This window comes from Myotis lucifugus, unplaced genomic scaffold, assembly GCF_000147115.1.
Source record: "Myotis lucifugus unplaced genomic scaffold, Myoluc2.0 scaffold_229, whole genome shotgun sequence".
NCBI lineage: Eukaryota > Metazoa > Chordata > Mammalia > Chiroptera > Vespertilionidae > Myotis > Myotis lucifugus.
Window position 1 is genome coordinate 581,681 of NW_005871277.1, and position 23,713 is coordinate 605,393.

The 23,713-nt window shown below is 44.6% G+C and overlaps 1 protein-coding gene across 1 annotated transcript in view; it reads left to right on the forward strand.

The window, feature by feature from the left end:
- The window catches only part of JAM3 (junctional adhesion molecule 3), a 29,418-nt gene that overhangs the window by 439 nt on the left and 5,266 nt on the right, over positions 1-23,713 (forward strand). Inside the window, exons 2-5 of the mRNA XM_023762027.1 lie at positions 20,650-20,714; positions 21,419-21,532; positions 22,792-22,944; positions 23,435-23,637. Coding sequence (XP_023617795.1) covers positions 20,650-20,714; positions 21,419-21,532; positions 22,792-22,944; positions 23,435-23,637 — 535 coding nt within the window. The remainder of the gene's footprint in view (positions 1-20,649; positions 20,715-21,418; positions 21,533-22,791; positions 22,945-23,434; positions 23,638-23,713) is intronic.

Here is a 23,713-nt window from a genome sequence, read left to right on the forward strand (position 1 = left end):
CGGCGCGGGCGGCGCGCGGAGAGGCCGGTGGGCGGCCTGCGTTGTCCCCCGGCGCCCGTCGGGCTCCCACCCAGCTCCCAGCCGCGCTACATAGGGGCTCACTCTGGTCGGGCGTAAAAAAAGGGGAATACCGCGGGGGCGGGCGCAACTTTTCGTTGTAATAGAAAAAGGGCGCGGATCTCACTCCAGGGCCCCAACCGTCTCCCCCCAGAGCGAGGAGCGCGCGTAGACCCCGACCCGGCGCCCGGGCCGCTCGGATCGGGGCGCAGCGAGGCACCGGGGAGCCCGACGCGCCCTTCCCACTGTCGGGAATTCCCACCAGAGTCGCGTGTCCCGGGACAGCTGGACAGAAGGACCGAAATAGCTTCCGAGGAGCGAGGGCGCGTCCTGGGCCCGGGGCACTTGGAAACTAGCGTGTTCTTGGTCTTTTTACAACAACTTGGGGAGCTGGGTTTCCCTAAGCCACTTGCTAGATAAGAAAGCGAAGACCAAAGGCCAGTCTCTATTCCAGGTCAGGGGGGCAGCAGACACTACCCCATTCCCCCCACGGACTGTACCCCACACTTCTTCCCCGGTTCTGCGGTCGTTTCATTGTCTGGCTTTTCTCTACCATTGTCCTCCCGTGATGTTTTGCGGAATATGCAAGTGAACACGCGAAGGGACTGTCTCAGAATTGGGGGGGGGGGTAGGGGAGGAGAACAAAGCATTCCTGTGTGTGATGCGCATTCACGTGCAAGTGCCCACAACGGTGGCAGTGGAAAGGGGGGGCGGGTGTCCCTGGGACAGAAGCTGGGAAACCGGGGCTCTGTGATGAAGGATAACGTTTCAGGGTGGAAGTATCCACTGTAGACTTTGCCTGGAAGTAATTTCCAGAAAGGTACGTGGCCAAGTGATCTAAGTGGCCGGAGGCTCGCCAGGGACAAGGGTGTCAGGAATGCCCGGCTCCCGGCTTCGTCGGTCACACGGACACTGTCCTATTCACAGAGGGAACAACTCCCTATTGTTGCAGAGGGTCCGCGCACATGAAAGCTGGCAGTTTCTATTGCAGGAGCATTTGGCAGTTTCGTTCAGGAATGAGTTTCAACGCGGTGTTTTTTTGTTTTGTTTTTTTAAATAAGACTGGAAGATGCTAGGAACTTCACAGACCCATAACCTCTTAGTTAGCCCTCCTGGAGGAGCTCGTTCGGTGGCTTTCTTGATTTAAAGGGCTGAGATTTACCTGGAGAGCAGGGGAGAAAGGATCACATGTTGCAAAATAGGACCAGTGACAAAGAATCAAGGTGGTAGGATGTGTTAATTCTCTTTGAAGGGACATACGTATTTATTCAGGAGGGAGCTCTCTTTCCATTAACTTATGTTCTAAATATATTTCTAGGAGCTTGAAAACCGTATTCTTCCACAAGTCATGATAGCTGTGTCTTTTTCTTTTTAAATTTACTCTTTTTAAAAAAATATATTTTATTGATTTTTTACAGAGAGGGAGAGTCAGAAACATCTATGAGAGAGAAGCATCGATCAGCTGCCTCCTGCACCCCTCCCCCCCCCCACTGGGGATGTGCCTGCAACTAAGGTACATGCCCTTGACCGGAATCGAACCTGGGACCCTTCAGTCCCCAGGCTGACGCTCTATCCAGTGAGCCAAACCGGTCAGGGCTTTTTTTTTTTTTTTTTAAATATTTAATTTACTCTTTAATTGCTATTGCTTTTTTGTATTCTCATTAAAAAAAAACAAAACGCTGGGTTCCCAGTATAATACAAACATTCTGTATTCGTTTCCTTTAGTCAGGCTGGATTATAAGAATTTAACATGTATTAATTCATTTAATACTAATAACCACTCTAAGAGATGGTTGCTATTATTTTTTTCCCATTTTGTGAGTGGAAAAAACACACAGAAGTACAGAAAAATTCAGTAACGTGCTAAGGGAGATTTCATTTGGAAATCTTCAACAGTTGGTGTTAATCCAGTGTTTGGTTACTTGTATTATTCCATTTGATAGTGGCGTTCTTATTATGGATCAGTTTAACCGAATTATCAGATGTTCAAAGCTATGTGGTTTGTATATAAAATATTTCTTTTGTCGAATGGGTGACAGGTGCAATTCAAGTTTACAAATGTTCTGCCATATGTCTTTTTAAAAAAAAGATTATTACTGTCAGGCTCCCAAATCTTGGATGTCCTAGAGCAGCGGTTCTCAACCTGTGGGTTGCCAACCTGTGGGTCGCCAACCTGTGGGTCGCCAACCCTTTCACAGGGGTCGCCTAAGACCATCGGAAAACACATATATAATTACATATTGTTTTTGTGATTAATCACTATGCTTTACTTATGTTCAGTTTGTAACAATGAAAATACATCCTGCATATCAGATATTTACATGATGATTCATAACAGTAGCAAAATTACAGTTATGAAGTAGCAACGAAAATAATTTTATGGTTGGGGGTCACCACAACATGAGGAAGGAACTGTATTAAAGGGTCGCGGCATTAGGAAGGTTGAGAACCACTGTCCTAGAGTGAAGTGCTCCATTTTAGCATTAAAACAGTAACAGTTTGCATTCTTGGGACAAGACAGTGTGCTGAAGCCTAACAAAATTTGAAAATCAAAACTTCCAGGACGTTTTTGAAAAAGAAAACCAAGGAAAAAAAAGTTCTCAACTTTCTATTTGCATGTGTTTGAACTCTTGAAACATTTTTAAAAAAATAACCCATTTTTTTAATGCTATTTTAATTCTTTTATATGGTCTGCTAGGTGTGATCATGACTGGAAGGTGCGTGTATTTTCAGAAAAACAAGGAACACCTGCTGATGCAAGCAGTGCCTCACGTCAGCTGTTGACGCTGATGACTGTTTGCTAGGCATTTGTTCTTGGTGCTTCAGGCTAGGGAGCCTGATGGATAGCTGTTAGAAACATGTAATCGGAAGAAATTGCGTAATCGTAAGAAATTGCGGTTACTCCCGGAGGAATGATCCTACATCCAACTCCTATGCTCTCTGCCGCTTGCTCTAAAGGCGGCCCCGTAGGGTAGGCTTAAATCAATTCTTTTGAAGGAAACCAGATTTGTATTAAGCACACTTTCTGAAAGGACCAGATAGTGTAACTGAAGAAGCGGTGGATTTAGTACATCCAACTAGCAGCTGTTAGAGATGTGATATTAGCAAATTCCTTCTCTATACATTCTTTGGATTTTTTCAGAGCACAAGTGGAGTAAAAGAAAGGAAAACACGTGTGAATGAAGTTAGGATGTATGGCGTCTGCTGAGTGATACCCTAGTCATGAAATTTCATTCTTTCTCTCTTCGATTTATTCTACTGGTGAGAGTTACCGATGTCTCCCACTCCCCCCTACCCCCTTTGCATACCTCCACCAAGCTCCTGATTCACCCCAGGCCTTCACTTGTCTATTGTCTGCATCCATATATGCATATAAGTTCTTTCATTAATCTCTTCCCACCAGCTTCTCTTTTTTAAGCTATGTTTGCAAGCAGGTGGTGTGAATATGATGCTGTTAGAGCTGCATACAGATTTCAGATCTTCTGTATCTGCCCTCTGAAAGCTAACAGTGTATGCAAATCGCCTCACTGGAGTAGAGATCAGAAAGCTTGGGCAAGCACGTTCTTTTCCACTTAGTTTAGCAAGGACAGTACCGACTCTGGAAGTCGACAGTGATATCTAAAGCCTTCATTTACTGCTTCTGCCACTTGCCTTTTCACACAGAAAGCGTCCTGAGAATGAGTCCTGGTCTCCATGATAAGGAATGCTGCCCTATTTTGTGTTGGTGTGTTTTCTTTGTTTTTAAGGAGTATCGATGATGGGTTATATATTTCCTATGAGTAGTTAATATGTACAGCAGGGGTTTCAATGCTGGTTGTGTAGAAACATCAAACTTTAAAGTAGATATAGATATAGATATAGATATAGATATAGATATAGATATGTGTGTGTGTGTGTGTGTGTGTGTGTGTAATTGATTTCAGAGAGGAAGGGAGAGGGAGGGAGAGATAGAAATATCAATGATGAGAGGGAATCATCGATCGGCTACCTCCTGCTCGAACGGAGCCTGCAACCCGGGCTTGTGCCCAGACCAAGAATCGAACCATGATCTCCTGATTCATAGACTGATGCTCATCCACTCAGCCACGCTGGTCGGGACAAAACATCAAACTTTTTAATAAATTAGGAGCACGCAGTCTTTTTCAACATCACCTTTCGTTTTCAGAGAATCCCAAGGCTCCTTTGGTTCAGCCTTCTTCCTGCACATCGTTGCCAAAACCCAAATCTGCCATATCCATGCTGTGTGCTTTGCCCCAGCTCCCAGCGGTCCTCCCGTCTCAATGAACAGAGCTCTCCGTCTGGCTCAGAGCTCTAGTCCAGTTCAGGGCAGCAGGTACTTCCTGAGTATCTGTAGTGTGCCACCTGCTGCACCGTTCTTCATGCTGGGGGTGCAGAATGAAGACAGCACCCCCAGCCCTCGGGGGGAGCCGGGACGAGTGCATTGTCAGCTATGTTGGGCTTCAGTTGTTGGGTGCAGATGCATTTTATCTTGTCAGCGATATAAAAAGTTTGTTGAGAACAGAGGCTAAATTGAATTTCTCTTGTCTCTTTTCAGAGATGATTAGAGTAACTATTCTCTTTGTCACTTGAAACTCAGTTAACATTTCTTAAACACTGCCTATGTGTCCAGGCCTTTTGAGTGCTTCTTATCTTAGTTCCAGCGGCCCAGAAACTTTGGGAAATTCTTAGTTTTTACCACAGTAGTGTCTGTGGAAGAAAAAGAAAGGCAAGTGTTGCTTGACTTGGTTTAGTTTAAAAATCTTTCTACCATCTACTCTGTGCAGTTATACAAGGTTAAGAAGAAGAACATGGGGAGATGCTTATGTTATAATTTAAGATGCACAAGCTGTAAGTATGATTAGTATATACCAAGTGGTTACAATTACACGAAACATCTAATGCTTAGGGGGGAACCTGGAAAAAGTGAATCAGAATATTGCTAGGTGCTGTGTTTGAGTGGCACATCTCATGGCCCATGGTTTTCTACTCTTCCCTTTTCCTGGCTGATGCTTTTGTCTGTTTTTGAAGTTTTCTTTAATGAGGATGCTTTTATATAATGGAAAGAAGTGCGTTTTGTCTTGGCCTCCAATGGAAAAATAGTGGATTTTTAAATTTGACACTGGTAAGGTTTTTATTTTAAAATTCGGAAACTTAGTTTCACGTGGTAGCATGTGGATGGCGCCTTTCGCTAGCCCCTTGGTGTCAGTCACAGTGGATGAAGGAGGGCCGCCTTGAAGTTCAGTTGTTTGCATTCTTCGGGACTCATCGGAGAGATTTGCTGTCATTGCTTCTGGGTGGGGAAGCCAGCTGTGTCTTCCTCAGCAAATGGTTAACTGGAAAACTAAAAGAGCTGATGAGAGCACTTGTCTCCCCCTTTCTCCTGCCTCCGCCCCCCCCCCCCCACCCCCCTTTATGAACTAACAAAACCATCTGAGTGGTGGCGTAGGTCTGCCTGTTTAGAGTCAGCCCACGTTTATCGAACGCCTGCTTTGTGCCGGCCCGGCCACTCCTGGAGGGCCTGCCTCGCAGTCGTGGGCGAGGGGAATGCCAGACAAATGGACTTCCTTGCAAAGTCGGCGCCGAAAGATGTTTCCTGAAGTAGCCTCAGCCGATGCGCCCTTATCAATTCTTCCTGCCCACCACAGACTTCCTCGCTGGATATCTTCTCTAAGAACATGGTTAATGTCCTCAGGATGAAGTGCAGCTGTCGGGAGGAGTACAAAACCAAGAATGCACCAACCCTCAAACAGCTGCCTTTTTTTTTTCTTTTTTCTTTCCCCCTCTAAGGTATCTCGACCGGGTGCTGGAATTTAATCCGTGAATTCCTATTTACCTGGGAATCTCCATTTTCATGGCAGTAAAGCTTTCCTTGGGCAAAACAGGGAAATGTAAGATGAACTCTTTTCCATTCCAGAAGGAACATGCAATTTAGATAATTAGCTAACAGGAGCCTTTAGGGCAGTGATGATGAACCTATGACACGCGTGTCAGAGGTGACATGCGAACTCATTTTTTTTGGTTGATTTTTCTTTGTTAAATGGCATTTAAATATATCAAATAAATATCAAAAATATAAGTCTTTGTTTTACTATGGTTGCAAATATCAAAAAATGTCTAAATGTGACCCGGCACCAGAGTTAAGTTAGGGTTTTTCAAAATGCTAACACTCTGAGCTCAAAAGGTTCGCCATCACTGATTTAGGGTAAAAGGTTTCTGTATTGAGATGTGTAAGCACTTGCTCTGGACTGGCCTTGGGGAGGAGAATTTCAAGACGGAGTAGACTTGCAGGGATAATTTTGATTTACAAAGTGCAGGTTTGGGAGGATGGAGGTGTTGAGGGCCAATTAAGTGGGGGGGGGGGATAGTATGCACAAAGGTGTGGAGTTGGGAATCCATATGTTGTATTTTGGGACCAATGAGTTATAATGATAAAAATACTAACCACTACCATTTATTGAAAACGGTGTGTCAGGCATTGTGCTGATAGCTTTACCTGGGCTGTCTCCATTGATCTCAGCAGTCAGTTTTTGGAGATTTCATTTTGCAACTGATGCAGAGGTTAATTACCTAGCCCAGGCCATAGGTAATAAATTGAGGAGCCAAATTGTCCATTGGAGAGAACATTAAAGAGTAACTAGATTGTAAAGTGCTTTCAATGCCAGGCTAAGAAACTGGGGCCTTCTCTTGTACGTTGTAGAATTTTACTTGGCAGTTTGAAGCAGGGAAGTGTTCTGATCAAAGTGATTTTAGAAGTATTGATCTGATATTCAAGAAGACTGGAGAGGGAAGGTCATTTAGGAAGCTACTAGAATAGTCAAGGTCACTTCATTTAGGAGAGCTCTCTTGGTGTTGAATTCACTTTTATTTATATTTGGGAATATGTTTGTTTCAATTTTGTTCTTGAAATATAGATTTACTGGATGCATAATTTTAGGTTGACAGTTATTTTGTCTTACAAACTAATGTTACACTTATGTATCCTGGTTTCCATCATTCCTGTTGCAAAACCTTGTCATCTTGCAGTCATGGCATCAATCTTTCCCCTCAGCTACTTTAAAAATTTTGTCTTTGACTTTGGCATCTGAAATGTTACTACAATGTGATTAGGGTGGATTTATTTTCTTTTAATTTCTTTTTAAATTTTTATTGCTTTCAGAGAGAAAGGGAGAGGGAGATAGAAACATCAGTGGTGGGAGAGGATCATTGATCGGCTGCCTCCTGCATGCCCCCCACTGGGAATAGAGCCTGTAACCTGGGCATGTGCCCTTGACCAGAATCAAACCCGGGACTCTTCAGTCCGAAGGCCGATGCTCTACCCACTAAGCCAAACCAGCTAGAGTTGGATTTCTTTTTAATGATTCTACTTGTTAATATGTTGTACTTTGTGTATCTGTGAGTTTATATCTTTCCCAGAATTCTCAAGTATTACCTGTACACATATTGCCTAGCTTCTATTGTCTTAATTCTTTTCTTCTGGGATTCTGCTAAGATCTGTTCAGTCATTCTGTCTTCTAAGACAGTTAATGGTTTGGTCATAATTTCATATTCTTCTCTTTTTGTGCTGTTTTGGGTTATTTATTTACCTTTGCTTTATAGTTATTTCTTTTTCCAGCCGTATGTAATCTGTCATTTAATCAATGCATAGAGGATTTTTTTTAACCAATTATATTACTCATTTCTAAAATTTTACTTTGTTCTTTTTATAATCTGGTTTCTTTTGCTTGCTCATTTTTTTTATTCCTTTTTAAAAACTTTCATGTACAAATGTTTTATGTTATTCATCCGATTCTTCAAGTATGTGAACTTCTTGCGGATCTAAATCTACTGTTTATTGTTTCTTATGACTTGCTGGTGGTGGTTTGTTTTTCTTTACTTGTAAACTGATATTTGGTTGATCTCAATCTGTACAAATCTGAGCCTGGCCCCAGGAAGCTCTGTGTGGGAGAGTCTCCTTCTACTGGGCGGCATTATTTGAAACTCTCAGGCTCAGCTTCTCTGCCTTCCTGCTGGGCCATGGGCGCAGTCTCCCCCCTGAAGTACTGCCCTCGGGGTCACACGCCACTCATCTTACTACTTTCTGGTTTCAGCCCACAGATATTTTATTTGTTCTTTTAAGGATTCTCCTACTTCCTGTGAGCCCAGAGATACATTAAAGACTCTGATGTATGAAGACTCTTGTTGCTGGGGTATAAAGACCTTTCAGAGTTCAAATCCACTACACTGCTGGAAGCAGGAAACTCAGCTTTCCTTAACCCTCACTCCCTTTTTAAATTTTTTATTTATTTATTTTTTATTTTTTGAGAGAGAGAGAGAGAGAGAGAGAGAGAGAGAGAGAGAGAGATATCTTGTTCCATTTATTTATGCATTCATTGGTGGTTTCTTGTATGTGCCCTGACCGAGTACCGAACCCCCAGTCTTGGCATATATGGACAACGCTCTAACCAATAGAGTTAGCTGGCCAGAGCAACCTTTTCCCCTTTTGATTAACATAAGAGTCACATACCTTCCTTTGCCTTGTTTTCTTTTCCAATTGCACCTGACATTGAGCATTCTTTTATATTAATGTCAGGTATACAGCATGGTAGTTAGACATAATGGACGAAGTGATCCTCAGTACACACCTGGCACCATACATAGTTATTAGAGTACAAGTGAGGATTAAAAAACAGACAAAACTGTGTAGTTCGATGTAGACCCATTTTTAAAATGTGTGTTTTATTTCCCTTGCCCTAGGAGATATATCTGGAAAAAATATTACTAAGAGCAGTGTCAGAGAGTTTACTACATATGTTTTCTTCTAGGAATTTTATGGTTTCGAGTCTTATATTTAGGTCTTTAATTCACTTTCAGTTTATTCTTGTATATGGTGTGTGAAGGTGGTCTAGTTTTATTTTCTTTGCATGTATCTGTCCAATTTTCCCAGTACCATGTTTGAATAGACTGTCTATACCTCATTACATTAGATTAATTGATCATATAGGCATGGGTTTATTTCTGGGCTCTGTATTCTATTCCATTGGTCTATGTGTCTTTTTAAAAATTAATATGTTTTTATTGATTTTAGAGGCAGAGGAAGGGAGAGGGAGAGAGAGAAACATTAGTTGGCTGCCTCCTGCATGCCCCCTACTGGAGATGGAGCCCGAAACCGGGCATGTGCCCCAACTGGGAATTGAACCAGTGATCTTTTGGTGCATGGGATGATGCTCAACCAACGGAGCCACACTGGCCAGGGTTATACAGATCTGTGTGTCTTTTTTTTTTATTCCAGTGCCTTGCAGTGCGGTGAGATATGAAGTAGTGTGATAGTTCCCACTTTGTTCTTTCTCAAGAATGCTGTGCCTATTTGGGGTCTTTGGTGGTTCCACATACATTTTTTGATTATTTGTTCTACTTCCATGAAAAATGCCATTGGATAGGGATTTCACTGAATCAGTTGATTTTTTGGGTAGTGTGGACATTTTAATGAAGTTAATTCTTCCTCTCTATGAGCACAGTCTATGCTTTCATTTATTTGTATTTTCTTCAACTTCTTCCTCCAGTGTCTTACATTTTTCTGAGTATAATTCTTTTACCTCCTTTGTTAAATTAATTCCTAGATATCTTTTATTTTTTGATGCAATTGTAAATTGGATTGTTTTCTTAGTTTTTGTTTCTGGTAGGTCATTATTGGTCTATAAAAAGCAACCGGCCCAGCTGGTATGGCTCAATGGTTGAGCATCGACCCAAGCACAAAGATGTCACTGGTTCAGTTCCCAGTCTGGGCACATGCCCGGTGGTGGGCTCGACCCCCAGTGGGGACCCTGCAGGAGGCAGCCGATCGATGTTTCTCTCTTATCGCTGTTTCTGTCTCTCTCTCCCTCTCCCTTTCTCTCTCTCTAAAATCAGTAAAGACATATTTTTTTTAAAAAAGCAACTGATTTCTGAATGTTTATTTTATATCCTGCTACTTTACTGAATTTATCAGTTCTAGTAATTTTTTGGTGCAATCCTTAGGGTTTTCTTCTCTTTTCTTTTTATAACATCCGGGACTAATCTTTTTTTTAAGGTTTTCTATAATTATATATTTCTATATATCATGCCATCTGCAAATAATGACACTTTTATTCTTTTCCAACTTGGATGCCTTTTACTTCTTGTCTGATTTGCTTGGCTAGGACTTCAAAAATGGACATTCTTGTTTGGTTCCTGATCTTAAGGAAAATGTTCTAGTTTTCCCACATTGAGCAGGATGTTAGCTGTGGGTTTGGTATATATGGATGTTGAGGTCTGTTCCCACTATGCCCGCGTTGCTGAGAGTTTGTATCATAAATGGTTGCGGAATTTTGTAAATGCTTTTTTTCTGCATCTGTTGATATGATCATATGGTTTTTGTTTTTCATTTCGTTTATATGGTGTGTCATGTTAATTGATTGGCGGATATTAAACCAGCCTTGCACCCCAGGATTTTGTTGTGGATATTTGTCTATAATGTTATTGTTTTTGTAATGTCTTTGTCTGGTTTTGGAATCGGTGATACTGGCCTCATAAAATGAGCCTTAGGGGCCTCTCCGCCTCCTGGATTTTTTGGAATACTTTGATAAAGATAGGGATTAATTCTTCTCTGAATGTTTGGTAAAATTCAGCTGTGAAGCCAGCTGGTCTGGGATTTTTGTTTGGTGGAAGTTTTTTTGTTTTGTTTTTTACTGAGTTAATTTTGTCTGTGTGCTGACCCTTTAAAAGAATGCCTGGGTTTCCGGTAGCCGCCTGCCTCCCTCGGACGGACAGAACCCTTGTTAATTTTCACAGCCCGGTGTTGTGGCTCCTCTCTCTGGCACTGGTGTTCAGGACTGGGGAGCCCAGCGTGTGGCCGAGACCCCTCCCTCCTCAGGGGGAACCTCTGCAGCTGAGATGTGGGTGTGGGGCCAGCCCATTCGCTTCCACTGGATGTGGCTCCTCCTTTATATCCTTAGTTACAGGACTGCTGTTCAGCTCGTCTTCAGATGGTTATCCAGATCGATTGTTCTAGAATCTAGAATATAGTTGAAATTTTGATGTGGTCAAGGGAGGAAGTGAATTCCACCTACTCCACCAACTTGACTGGAACCTACCAAGATGTTGCGTTTTTACAAACTGAAGGCAAGACCCTCAACCCGCAAAAGGTATGACTCACTTTATTGTGGTCTGACTCACTTCATTGCAGTCCTCGCTGTAGTGCCGTGGTCTGTAATGGAAACCACAGTATCTCCGAGGCATGCCTGTACCCCACACATCACTTCGAATTTAAAAGGACTTAAAATGCAGATCGAGGCTTTCCAGAGTATCCATTTCAGTTGCACTTAAGAAGTGTGGCTCAAGCATTTTTTTAAAAAAAGTATTTTTATCGATTTCAGAGAGGAGAGGAAGAGAGAGAGATAGAAACATCAATGATGAGAGAGAATCACTGATTGGCTGCCTTCTGCATGCCCCCTACCAGGGATTGAGCCCACAACCCGAGCATGTGCCCTTGACTGGAACTGAACCCGGGACCCTTCAGTCTGCGGGTCGACGCTCTTTCCACTGAGCCAAACCGACTAGGGCTCAAGCATGTTTAAAGGCCAAGGAAAGCAAGGGTTCTTTAGGTTCTCTGATGAGAGCTTGGAGGGGTAGTGTGGAAGCGAGTGGGCAGTACCTCACTGGTAAATGTAGAGGACTTGTCAATTTTTGTTTTGGTGTCAAGATTTTAAATGTCTGCCACTACTTTTGATATGAAATGAAACTCAGAATTAATTTAAGGGGGCAGACTGGAGGATTAGATTGGGAGTGTAGAAGTTTCATCTCTACCCCTTAATATGTATGTGATCTAACGTGGTTATTGAACCTCAGCTGCCTCTTTGTGAATAATCTCTTACAGCGGTGGCTCTCAACTGGGAAAGATATCGCCACACAGGACAGTTGGAAAGTTCTGGGGCATGTTTGGTTGTCATGATTCGAGGTGCTGCTACTAGCATTTAGAGCCCAGAGATGCTGCTAAACATCCTACGATGCATCAGGTAGCCCCAGACCAAGGGTTAGGTAGCCCCACATGCCAACAGTGTCCAGGCTGGGAAACCTTCCTTCTAGGGCAGGGGTCCTCAAACTTTTTAAACAGGGGGCCAGTTCACTGTCCCTCAGACCGTTGGAGGGCCAGACTATAGTTTAAAAAAAAACTATGAACAAATTCCTATGCACACTGCACATATCTTATTTTGAAGTAAAAAAACAAAACGGGAACAAATACAATATTTGTATTTGCATGTGGCCCGCGGGCCGTAGTTTGAGGACCCCTGTTCTAGGGTCTTTCAGCCCTAAATCGATATGTCTATATGAGCTGAGAGGAGTAAATATTACCTTTTTGGGTTAAACTTCTATTAGTCATTTAACAGAAGGATTAAATGACTTGCTAAAATTATATCGTCAATCGGTGGCAAAACCCTTGTCTCCTGGTAAGGAGTCCAGTTATTGAGAACTGAGACTCGGCTTGTAAGATAGTGCCTTCTTCCAGAGAAGTCCAGCATGAACAGCTTCCCAGGAAGAAGACTTTTTTTAAAGTCTCTTATCGAGCTGGGTCTGTAATAAGACAGATTCCAAGTTTTTGTTCTCCAGTGGGAGCCTCAAACGTTTCAACAGCAGTGAATATTTCCAGACTCTCAAGATTTCAACTAACACTTTGAAATGAATATGAATATAATCTATGCGAGAGAGAGCTGGGAGGCCCGGATTTAATACCCATAATGCTGTAGTTTAATGCCCAACGTTTGGTTTACTTCGCATTTTTTGAAAGATGCTCTTTGTTCTTACACAGGGGCATTTTGTTTGTTGAGCTATAGGGTGCTTTCCTTTTCTTCCCTACTCTCCCCTGCTTTCTCTTTACATGTAAAAGAAAAAACATGCCCTGCTCTGAAGGGCTCCTAACGTTACATGGCACGTTGACTCAGCCTACGAAACGCCCGTCACGTCATTTCATTGGGTTTTTGGGAAAAGGTAACACTAAACTTTCAGGTGGAAACACCCAGTGGAACTCGGAGGCCTGTTTATTCATTCATGTGGCACTTTCTTGTCCTGGACTCATCCATTCTTAATAGCTATTTATCTACTAAGATGTTTATTTTCAGTGTAAACTCAGTAATTTATATTGGCAGCTCCTTCACTTAAAGATATGCTGGAATTTCCACTGAAACTTTTTATTATTCAAAGTTTGCTAGTTCAGGCACAAAAATTGCCTCCAGGCTTAAGATGTCTAGTCTTTTTCTGCAACTATCACTGAACCATTATTTAAATCCAAGAATGTCAAAGAGAAATTTTTCCTTACTCTTGAAACTTAAGACTTGACTTTTGTTTGTTTTTTTGGAAAAATTCTGGACACTAGTACTTTGGATGAAATATCTTCCTCCCATATTAAAAAAAAATTGAAAACTTTCCACCTCATTAAAATAAACCATCAGGGCCCGGCTGGTGTGGCTCAGGGGTTGAGGGTCAATCCATGAACCAAGAGGTCTCGGGTTCGATCCCCAGTCAGGGCACATACAGGGGTTAACCAGTGAGTGTATGGCTAGGCGGAGTGATAGGTTAGTGTTTCTCTCAAATCAGTAAATAAAGTGGGTAGTTTGATAAGTGTGGCAGATATGTAAACTCTTTAACACCACAATCAAAATATTGACATCCACGACTGCCAAAAGCTTCTCAGTGCTTCCTGGTGATCCTTCCCTTCGGTCCCTCCATCTACACCCCCCCCCCCCCATCCTACCCTGTCCCCTGGAAGCCCCTTAATCTGTTTTCTGTCATTACATGCTGGTTTGGATTGTATAGAATTTTATATAAATAGAATCATGCCTTATGCACCCTTTCTTTTGATATTCATCCATGTTGCAGCACGCACCACTAATTCTTTTCTTTTTTATTATGAATTGTAGTATCGCATGGTATGGAAATACCACAGTTTATCTATTCACTGTTCATAGATATTTGGATTGTTTCCAGCTTTCAATTACTACCACCAGAGTTGCTGGGAAGAATTTGTACACACATATGATTTCATCCTCTCTCAGAAGTATCTGGGAATAGAATGGTTGAATCAAATGATAGGTATATATTTAAATTTTAAGAAACTACCAAACTGTTTTCCAAAGTGGTTGTACCATTTTACATTCCCACCTGCAGTGGATGAGAAATCCCGTTTTTGACATACTTGTCCACACCTGATCTGGTCAGCCTTTTTAATTGTAGCCATTCTAATAGGTGTGTAGTGGTATCTTATTATTTTAATTTACATTTCACCATTGGTTAATAATGTTGAGCATCTTTTCTTGTGTTTATTTGCCTTCCATAAGGTCTCTATTGCAGTCACTCAACTACCATTTTAGAGTGAACGCACCCATACACAATAAATAAGTAAATGAATGGGGGTGGGTTGTTCCGTTGAAACTTTACTTGTCAAAACAACAGCAATGCTACAAAAAATAGGAGCAGAATGTATACGGCCTTTCAATTGTAGTTTTCTGACTCCTGACATAGATGATCCTGCTGTTTGCAAATAAAGACAGATTTATTTCTTCTTTTCCAACCTGGATACTTGTAAAAATATCTTTTTCATGCCTAGTAGCCCTGGCTAAATCCTCTGATACAGTGTTGACTAGAAATGGTGGAAGTTTTCAGTATGATCTGTTTAGTCTGTATATGAATCAGGGGTCATCAATAGAAAAAAGGTGTCCTACCTCTGTGTTAGAGAAGAAATACCTGCTGGTTTATAAGTTATTCTTCTACCTCCGGTGGACTGCACCAAAACTAATGTGAACGTGTGAGGGCTCACCATTTTTTAAATCCCGCCCCCTCCACTTTCCCTGCTCTCCAACATCTCAGTCTCCATTGAAATATTTCATAGCAGTTAAAAACAACATATTAAAGCTAATATGCGGTAGTTTAAATAGTTTTTTCTCTTGATGATGTCAGTGGGATAAAACAAAAACAAAATAACTAACTAGTCCAGCCGTGGGCAAACTACGGCCCTCGGGCCGGATCCGGCCTGTTTGAAATGAATAAAACTAAAAAAAAAAAAAAAGACCTTACCCTTTTATGTAATGATGTTTACTTTGAATTTATATTAGTTCACACAAACACTCCATCCATGCTTTTGTTCCGGCCCTCGGTCCAGTTTAAGAACCCATTGTGCCCTCGAGTCAAAAAGTTTGCCCACCCCTGAACTAGTCCCTGTCTTTTATATAGTGGTTCCCGGTGGGTAAAGTTACGTTACATGTTCAAGCCGGAGCCCCCGAGGTGTTCCCCCATTCAGCCGGTAGAGCAGGGGGCACCGCCTGTGCCGCCTGCAGCATCAGTAATAAGGGCCGTTTGCATGCAGCTCTGCAGGGATCCCAAGCCAGAGGGGCTCCAGGACCGGCTGGAGGGGTTGCTGCAGTGCCTGCAGTTGATGCGGGTGTGATGTCGAACTATTTCTCTATAGTGTCTGAGAGCACACACTTCCTCTCCGGATGTTCTGATACCAGAATCTGTGATCACACGGGAAAGTGGACTGCAGGACTGGGCTCACAGAGAACAGTTTTATGCCAGGGTCTTATTCTCAGGGCAGTTGTTAGGGATAATTTATTTCCAGATGAGGTATTTTGCAGAACAAGAAAATGCCTTGACACATGCTCTCTGTTTAGTCAGACCTATTTGTCATGCCTCAGCACCTCGGAGATGGGTCTCGTGGCGACAGACGGAGAATTTTATGTGTTCGTCTGCGCTCTAGAGCCAGGAGTACTGTGCAGCGGGTCTAATTGGTCTGCGATTAGAAGAAGTGATAGTACAGGCTCCTGTGAAGATGGTGACCACCTCTCCACCAGGCCTTTATCTCTGTCTAGTTAGTTACTTCATAGGCTCTTTCTGAACCATTGAAAACATGGAGGAATCACTGCACTATTATAGTGAAGTGGAGCCATTATTTGGGGTGATTCTTTCCCCATTATTCTGGGTGTTTCTTTCCCTTTCCTTCTCTCCCTCTGCCTTCCCTTTCTTTTTTTAAATATATTTTATTGATTTTTTTACAGAGAGGTAGGGAGAGGGATAGAGAGTTAGAAACATTGATGAGAGAGAAACATCGATCAGCTGCCTCCTGCACACTCCCCACGGGGGATGTGCCCGCAACCAAGGTACATGCCCTTGACTGGAATCGAACCTGGGACCCTTGAGTCCACAGGCCGACACTCTATCCACTGAGCCAAACCAGTTAGGGCTGCCTTCCCTTTCTTTACTCCCCCCTGCCTCACTCCTCTGCCCCCTTCCTCCATCTTTACTTTCCCTTCTTTCTCCCTCTTCCTTTCCCAGTCTCAGTTTAGGACAGTTGATTCATGTTTCACCTGGTGATTTGATGCTGAAAGGGCATGAGACCTGGTCCTTCTTTTCTCCTTTTGGAATTTTGCCATAGCTTCCATTACGGTGACAGTGACTTCTTCCCCATGACACTCCTGGACTTGCCCCTGAAGCTGTATAAACCTCTGTTAGAGACGCAAGGGTATAAACCTCCTCCAGGGTAGTCATTTCTTCACACATTTCCAGCTAGGGTGGCTAGTCGATGGAACTTCACTCTGATGTTTTTTATTTTATTTTATATTTTATTGATTTTTTTACAGAGAGGAAGGGAGAGAGATAGAGAGTTAGAAACATCAGATGAGAGAGAAACATCAATCAGCTGCCTCCTGCACACTCCATACTGGGGATGTGCCCGCAACCCAGGCACATGCCCCTGACCGGAATCGAACCCAGGACCCTCCAGTCCACAGGCTGACGCTCTATCCACTGAGCCAAACCGGTTTCGGCCACTCTGATGTTATCGGACTTGGTTAGTCAGAAGCGTGGTCCAGAAATCCTTGATGGCTTTGGTTTGGAGATAGAATTAAATAGAAACAAGATCGTTTCAAATCAATAGCATGTCAGATCAGTAGCATCTCATCTGACGTCTTCCTGCTGGCTTACCATTGGCATGCGACATGAGATTGCGCTGCCTCTGAGTTTAGGGGTGCCCCTGGAAGTTCTTCGTGGAGTGAGCACATGTGCAGTGAAATGACATACTTTTCTTCTAGATTTGAGAGTCAACACAAGAAGTGCCATAGTCTTCGTGTTAGGGTTCTCCAGAGAAACAACCAATAGGATGAGTAAGATAGGATAGCATTCATTTATTTTAGTTATAGATGGTTACTATATATAAAGAGATTTGTGATAAAGAGCTGGTTCCTGTGATTATGGAGGCTGGCGAGTTCAGTCTGCAGGGCGGGCCTCGGACTGAGACCCTGGATCGCTGAAGGAACAGAGGAGGTCTGGCCTCAGTCTGTTGGAGAAATTCCCTCTGCCCAGGGAGGCTGTTTTTATTTTTTATTTTTAGGTGTTCATTTTTATTTTAAAGAGGGAGGAAGGAGGAGAGAGAGAGAAACATTGATGTCAGAGAGAGACATCAATATCATGCCCTCTGTCTCCTATACACACCCCAGTCAGAGATTGAACTCGCAACCTAGGGATGTGCCCTGACCAGGAATCGAACCCACGGCCTTCCGGGGCACGGGATGACACTTAACCACTTAACCAACTGAGCCACACTGGCCAGGCAGGAGGCTGGTCTTTCTTATTTATTCATGCCTTTCTACTGTTTGGGTAAGGCCCCTCACATGGGGGGAGGGGGGGCAATGTGCTTACTCAGAAGTTCACCAATTTAAATGTTAATCTCGTCCAAAAACACCTTCTAAGTTGACACATAAAATGAACCATCACAGCCCGATTTACATGGAAGTCCATGGTATTTGGTTGGGTCTTTTTAGACTTTATTTTTAAGGGTCTCTTCGTATAACCATTTAGTTTAGCCAGAGTAACAATGGGCAGTCTTTACCCAGGGCTCCAGCTGGCCCTGTTCTTGTCAGAACTTACAGTTAGTTGATTTCCTGTGTATCCTTTGCTGTGTGTCTGGGTAAGTGGGTCTGGAAAATATTATTGACGGGTACTTTCTCCCCTGGCTGTTAAATTCCTTACAAAATTGGTTACAGAACTGAGACATTGCTGAAACGATGCTGTCTTTGGGGATATTTTCTTCTCCAAGATGGATTATGCCAGGCATGCACACAGAATAAAAATGTAAATATTCTCCACTGGAAAGCCTGCATACCACTTTATATTTAGCCTTGGGCCCCAGTAGGCAGTGAGGTCCCACAGTGACTCATGCTAACGTGCAGCCACGCTGTTCTGCCCTGGTCAGGAAAAATTTCTTTTGAGCAGACGACCAACTGGACAGAACGCCAGAGGCCGAAATAACTCTTTACAGCGCCAGACATGCACAAGCTATTTCTTAGCAGCACATCTGACCGAAAGTGAAAACATTTTCTAAACAAGTGTCTTTTCCCTCTTGGTTTACAGCAATGCATATAAATCCAAATAAATTCCATTTTTCATGGAGAGTGAGACAGCCATTGCCTCTTCTCTCTGCTCTCTCTGCAGTGAACTAACAGCCATTGTGAACGGCAGAAAGAGGTCCCTTATCTCCCAGGATCCCATTCAGCAGCCAGCAGCCTGTGTTGCTGTTCGGATTGGTTTTGGGGTTCACAAGAGGGAAAGACAGGTACTTTTCCCGTTGAGGCCTCGCTCTGTGTGGACGTGGCTGAGTGGTCAGCTTTGGAATTCAGCTGTTCATGGACTCGCCAGCTTCAGGACACTTCACCAGAGTTAGACCAAGGCTCTTGGAAGAACGGGGGCCGAGACGGACATGACCTCATCATCTGCTAGGCTTCCATGTATTTGTAATCGTGACATTTTATGTTGTTCTCAGGTTCTTGTTCTTCAGAAGAGTGAAGGGAAGTAGAGAGCGCCCTCGTGCCCAGAGGAGGGCTGTGCTTCTGTGGACACAGCCGGAGTTGGGTTGGGCCCTGACGTGGTGACTTAGGCTTCCGAGAGGGGGCTGCACGTGAAAACCAGGGGGCACTGGGGACAGAGCCTTTTTCAACCCACTGAATCGGAGCTTGGGGTATGTGAGCTCCAGGGGCTGAGGAGGTGGGTTAGGAAATGGCATTTTAAACGGCTTGTCTGGCGTCAGAGCCCAGACACTGGCAGATTCCTGAAAGGTCTCTCCCAGCTGGAATAGGAAACGGCAGTTGTTGTCCACAGCTGCTAAACTGTTCCAGATCATAAAAGCGGAGGCAGACAAAGACGCAGAACTTCAGAGAACAGTCTGAGGAGCTTGTGAGACATTGTGAGGGTTCGCGCTTCCTCTCCTGCCTTATCGTGCTCTCTGCCTGCTCCCTCCACACCCGTCCCTGTTTCCCCTGCTTCCCTGGAAGGAAGAGATGGCCGCCTGAAGCTGCCCCACCATCTGGTTATCATTCCAGAGGTTATTTTTAAAGGGCACTTACTTCCCTTGCAAACTCCTAAGGAAGGGCTTCAGGAGAACAATGCGATGGAAGCTGAGGCGTCAGGTTCTGAGTCATGTTGCCCTTTTAGTTCCAGATCCTCGTTTTAACACCTCTGTGCTGCTGTCTCCTTTAGTTCTGGATAGATTTTCATGACATGTTTCTCATAAGAAAGACGGCACAGAGCAGGGAAGTGGGGACTGGGGCGGGAGCTTCTGGCTTTTGGCTTTGCTCCGTGCTCAGAGACGTGAACCTGTCCAGGACCCGGTCCCCTGGCTGGGACGTGCGTGGAGTCACTCCTGCTGCCCGGGTGGAGTGCTGTGAGACAACCCAAATGGGGTACAGGAGAACGTGTAGTTCTTTAAATTCTCAGCGTCACTGTGTGCTCACCCTGTAGTCTCCTCCTCCTTGTTAATGATCAGATGTTGGTGGGAGGAAGTGAGTGGCTGCCTTGCTCTTTCTCTGCATCAGGCATCATCCTGTAGGCTGTGGTGAGTCCTGTTCAGAGAAAAGTACCTTCATGGGTTCCTGTCTCCTTTTAGCAGAAAGTAAACTGAACCACCAGAACAGCGTACCATCACATGTGCTAGATCTGGCAATTAACTCTATAGAAAGATACTTAGGGACTCATTTAGGTTGACATAAGAGAACACTAGACAGTAACTCAAAGCTGTGAAGCTGTAAGTCTTCAGTAGAGGCAAGTGTAAAAGTTAGCCTTATTATAATTTTGGTTTATAACTGCAGTTTTTAATTTCTACAGAATAAAAGTAATCATAAATCTATGTTACTGATAAGGCATCCAGTGTGTAAAGATGTAGTTTGTATCATCAGTAGCATAAAGGGAGGGGTGACAAGGTGGCCCCTTCGGGTCTGGATGATAGATGTTGAGAGGATTAACAGTGACTCTAAGCAAGGAGGAAACTCATAGAGGAAAAGTCTTTAAAGCTCTAGGGGGCTTTATTCCGGAACTAAGAAGGAAAGTGAATTCTCCGAGCTCTTCTCTTTCCCTTGGCTTTTTCCAGTGAAGTCAGACTGAGAGAGAAAGCAGTCAAATTGCTGTGTCTGTGTGTCTTTGTTGTGGAATATAATCTGTTCCCATCCTTTCTGGTGAGTGATTGTTGCCCATGTAGAAGGGGAACTCTGACCTCTGTCCGAGGGCTCTGCTGTTTTAGAGCCACATTGTCTCTGATTTTACCTTTTTTTTTGTCTTCCCTTCAGGCTGCTTGATAGGGGCCGTCAATCTCAAGTCCAGCAACAGATACCCAGTGGTACAGGAATTTGAAAGTAAGTACTGGAGACTATGCATTGGGAGAATGGGCACCCTCTCGTGGACATGCCGGAGTCTTGCAGCCAGCTCGGGCCAAGCATGTGGGGCCAGAGACGTGCTGGTGGGTGTGCAGGGGTGTTGGTGGGGCCCGGCCTCCGCAGGCCACAGGGGCTGCAGGTTGGATACTGGCTCAGGTCTGCCCTTCCTGGCTTTGTGCTTACACGACAAAGACATTTCTATATACACGTGGAGTAGGAAGGGGAATGTCTCCTCTATTTAATAAAGGTTCCTGCTAATCATCTTCTCCTTTTTCTGGCTAAAATTAACCTTTTTCTTTCTTTCTTTTTTTTTTTAAATATATTTTATTGATTTTTTACAGAGAAGAAGGGAGAGGGATAGAGAGTTAGAAACATTGATGAGAGAGAAACATCGATCAGCTGCCTCCTGCACGCCCCCCAGTGGGGATGTGCCCGCAACCAAGGTACATACCCTTGACCGAAATCGAACCTGGGACCCTTGAGTCCGAAGGCCCGAAGTCTATCCACTGAGCCAAACCGGTTTGGGCTAACTTTTTTCTTAAAGTCTCCTGGAGCTTGGCGATAGCTGGGTTTTAATCTGCACGAAAGACCTAACATTGCGAAGGCTTGCGTGGGCGGCGTGGGTGTAAGTAACCGGAGTTGTTCCACTTGCACTGAGAGTTCCTTTCTTTTTCTCTTATTAGGTGCGGAGCTGTCTTGTATCATTACAGATTCACAGACAAGAGAGCCCAGGATCGAATGGAAGAAAATTAAAGATGCTCAGACCACATACGTGTTTTTTAACAACAGAATACAGGGTATGATGCCATGTCCCCTCCATGTTTCCAGGCCAGACTTCCTCTCCTCCCACTGGTTCCGCATCTTAGCCAGGATTTTTATTTTTATTTTGTTTTGCTTTACTTACAGAAAAGTCAAACATGTCAAGGGAATGAGACTAGCATATTGAACCTCCCTGACCCTGTCACCCAGCTTCAGCAGATATCAATTCATTAGGGTTTTAATCTCTCTGCAAAATAGCTTTCTGAAGTATCTGAGTCAGCATGCTCCCAGGCCATCTTTATATCATGATCCATGACATGAGTGATGCAAGTTAAGTGAGTTAGAGGGTCACATGGCACAGCAAGGAGACAACAAGTGTTTGGTGCAAGCACACCGCACTGAGAAAGCACTTGCTAGACAGCTGGCGGGTGGGATCCTGTGTGAGCACAGAGGTAAGCGTCGGGTGCTCTCGGGCGACATGACGGAGGGGCAGGACAGGTGGCGTGAAAAGCTTCCCAGAAGTGACCTCTAGGCAGAGAAGTGAAGGCTAGTCAGCCAGGCAGGATGGTGAGGCGTCGGGTGAAGAAATGTGTTGGCCAGAAAGAATGATGTGTATAAAAATACAGAAGCAAATGTCAGCTTGGCTTATTAGAGACACTGCAAGGGCTCCTCCATTGCTGGGGCTGACAAAAGGAGGAGGAGGGCCACGGGGACTCCAGGTGAAGCTGACCAGGTGTGTCAGGGCCAGACTGGACCAGCTCGAGGCAGTGAATGCCAGGCTCAATCCCCAGGTGGGGCATGCAGGAGGCAGCCGATGAATGACTCTCTCTCATCATTGATGTTTCTATCTCTCCCTCTCCCTTCTTCTCTGAAATCAATATATATCTATAATAATAAAAGCGTAATATGCTAATTAGACCGAATGTCCTTCCGGATGAAGCTGGGGCTGCAAGGGAAGCCCGGGTCCCTGGTGCCTGCCAGCTGCCAAAGGGAAGCCCGGGTTCCAGCTGCCAGAGGGAAGCTGGTACAGCAGCCGGGGGAAGGAAGGCCTACTCTTGCATGAATTTCGTGCATCGGGCCTCTAGTATCTATATAAGGACAGGGGCGTATAATAAGTCCTCTCACACACCAGGCACTGTGTTGGTGCCCGGTGTCCTCAGAGCTCACCTGTTTTAAAGGAACAGAAATAGAAGCCAGTCTTCTCATGAGGCGTCCAATGCTGGCCCCAGAAACTGCCTCCTTCAAGTTACAAAGATCTCGAAAGAGTCTTTAGTGCCCTGTTCCTTCTCTTCTCCAGGGGACTTGGCAGGCCGTGCAGAGCTGTTGGGGAAAACCTCTCTGCAGATCTGGAACGTGACCAGAAGAGACTCTGCTCTTTATCGCTGTGAGGTGGTTGCTCAAGACGACCAAAAAGAAATGGACGAGATTGTCATTGACTTGACTGTGCAAGGTAGAAACTCACGTGCAACCAGTGTTCCCCTTTCAGGCCTCATGAATTTGTATGTAGGAAAAGGAAAGACCAACTCTTACTTTCTTTCCTTCTGTAGCTGCATCCCTGAAGGTGTCCGCTTTAGGGAGGGTGTGGAGACCTGGGGCTGCTTGAGTTGGGTGGAAGCTTCTGCCACTTCCCTCCCCCCACTGTGGGAGGCCCCTGGGGAGGTGGAGGCCTTGGGAACATGCTGCGGGATGATACTGGGGGTGGGTGGGGCGGGGGGAGGTGAGCTACAGGGGCAGGTTTCTGGCGGCAGACCACACAGGCGGAAGGTGTGGCCATGGGACAGCAGGCGTGGCCATGGGATGGTGGGTGTGGTCATGGGGCCATGGGCAGGGCCATGGCCCAGTGGTGGTGCAGAATCCCCTGGCTGGCTTTCTTGTTTGGGGAGCGGAGTTACGGCGGGCTTGTTGCTGATTTTAAATACCAACCTGTGCTGCTCCTACAGTGAAGCCAGTGCCTCCGGTGTGCACGGTACCAAAGGCTGTGCCCGTAGGCAAGATGGCCACGCTGCACTGCCAGGAGAAGGAGGGCTTTCCCCGGCCTCATTACAGCTGGTACCGCAACGACGCACCCCTGCCCAAGGACTCGCGCGCCAACCCCAGATTCCAGAATTCCTCCTTTGTCATCAACTCCGAAACGGGCACTCTGGTAAGACCTGGAGAGGTGCGGATGGAAACGGGATGGAAACGTCTGCTGGGCAGGGAGACCTGTGGAAAGAGGAGCC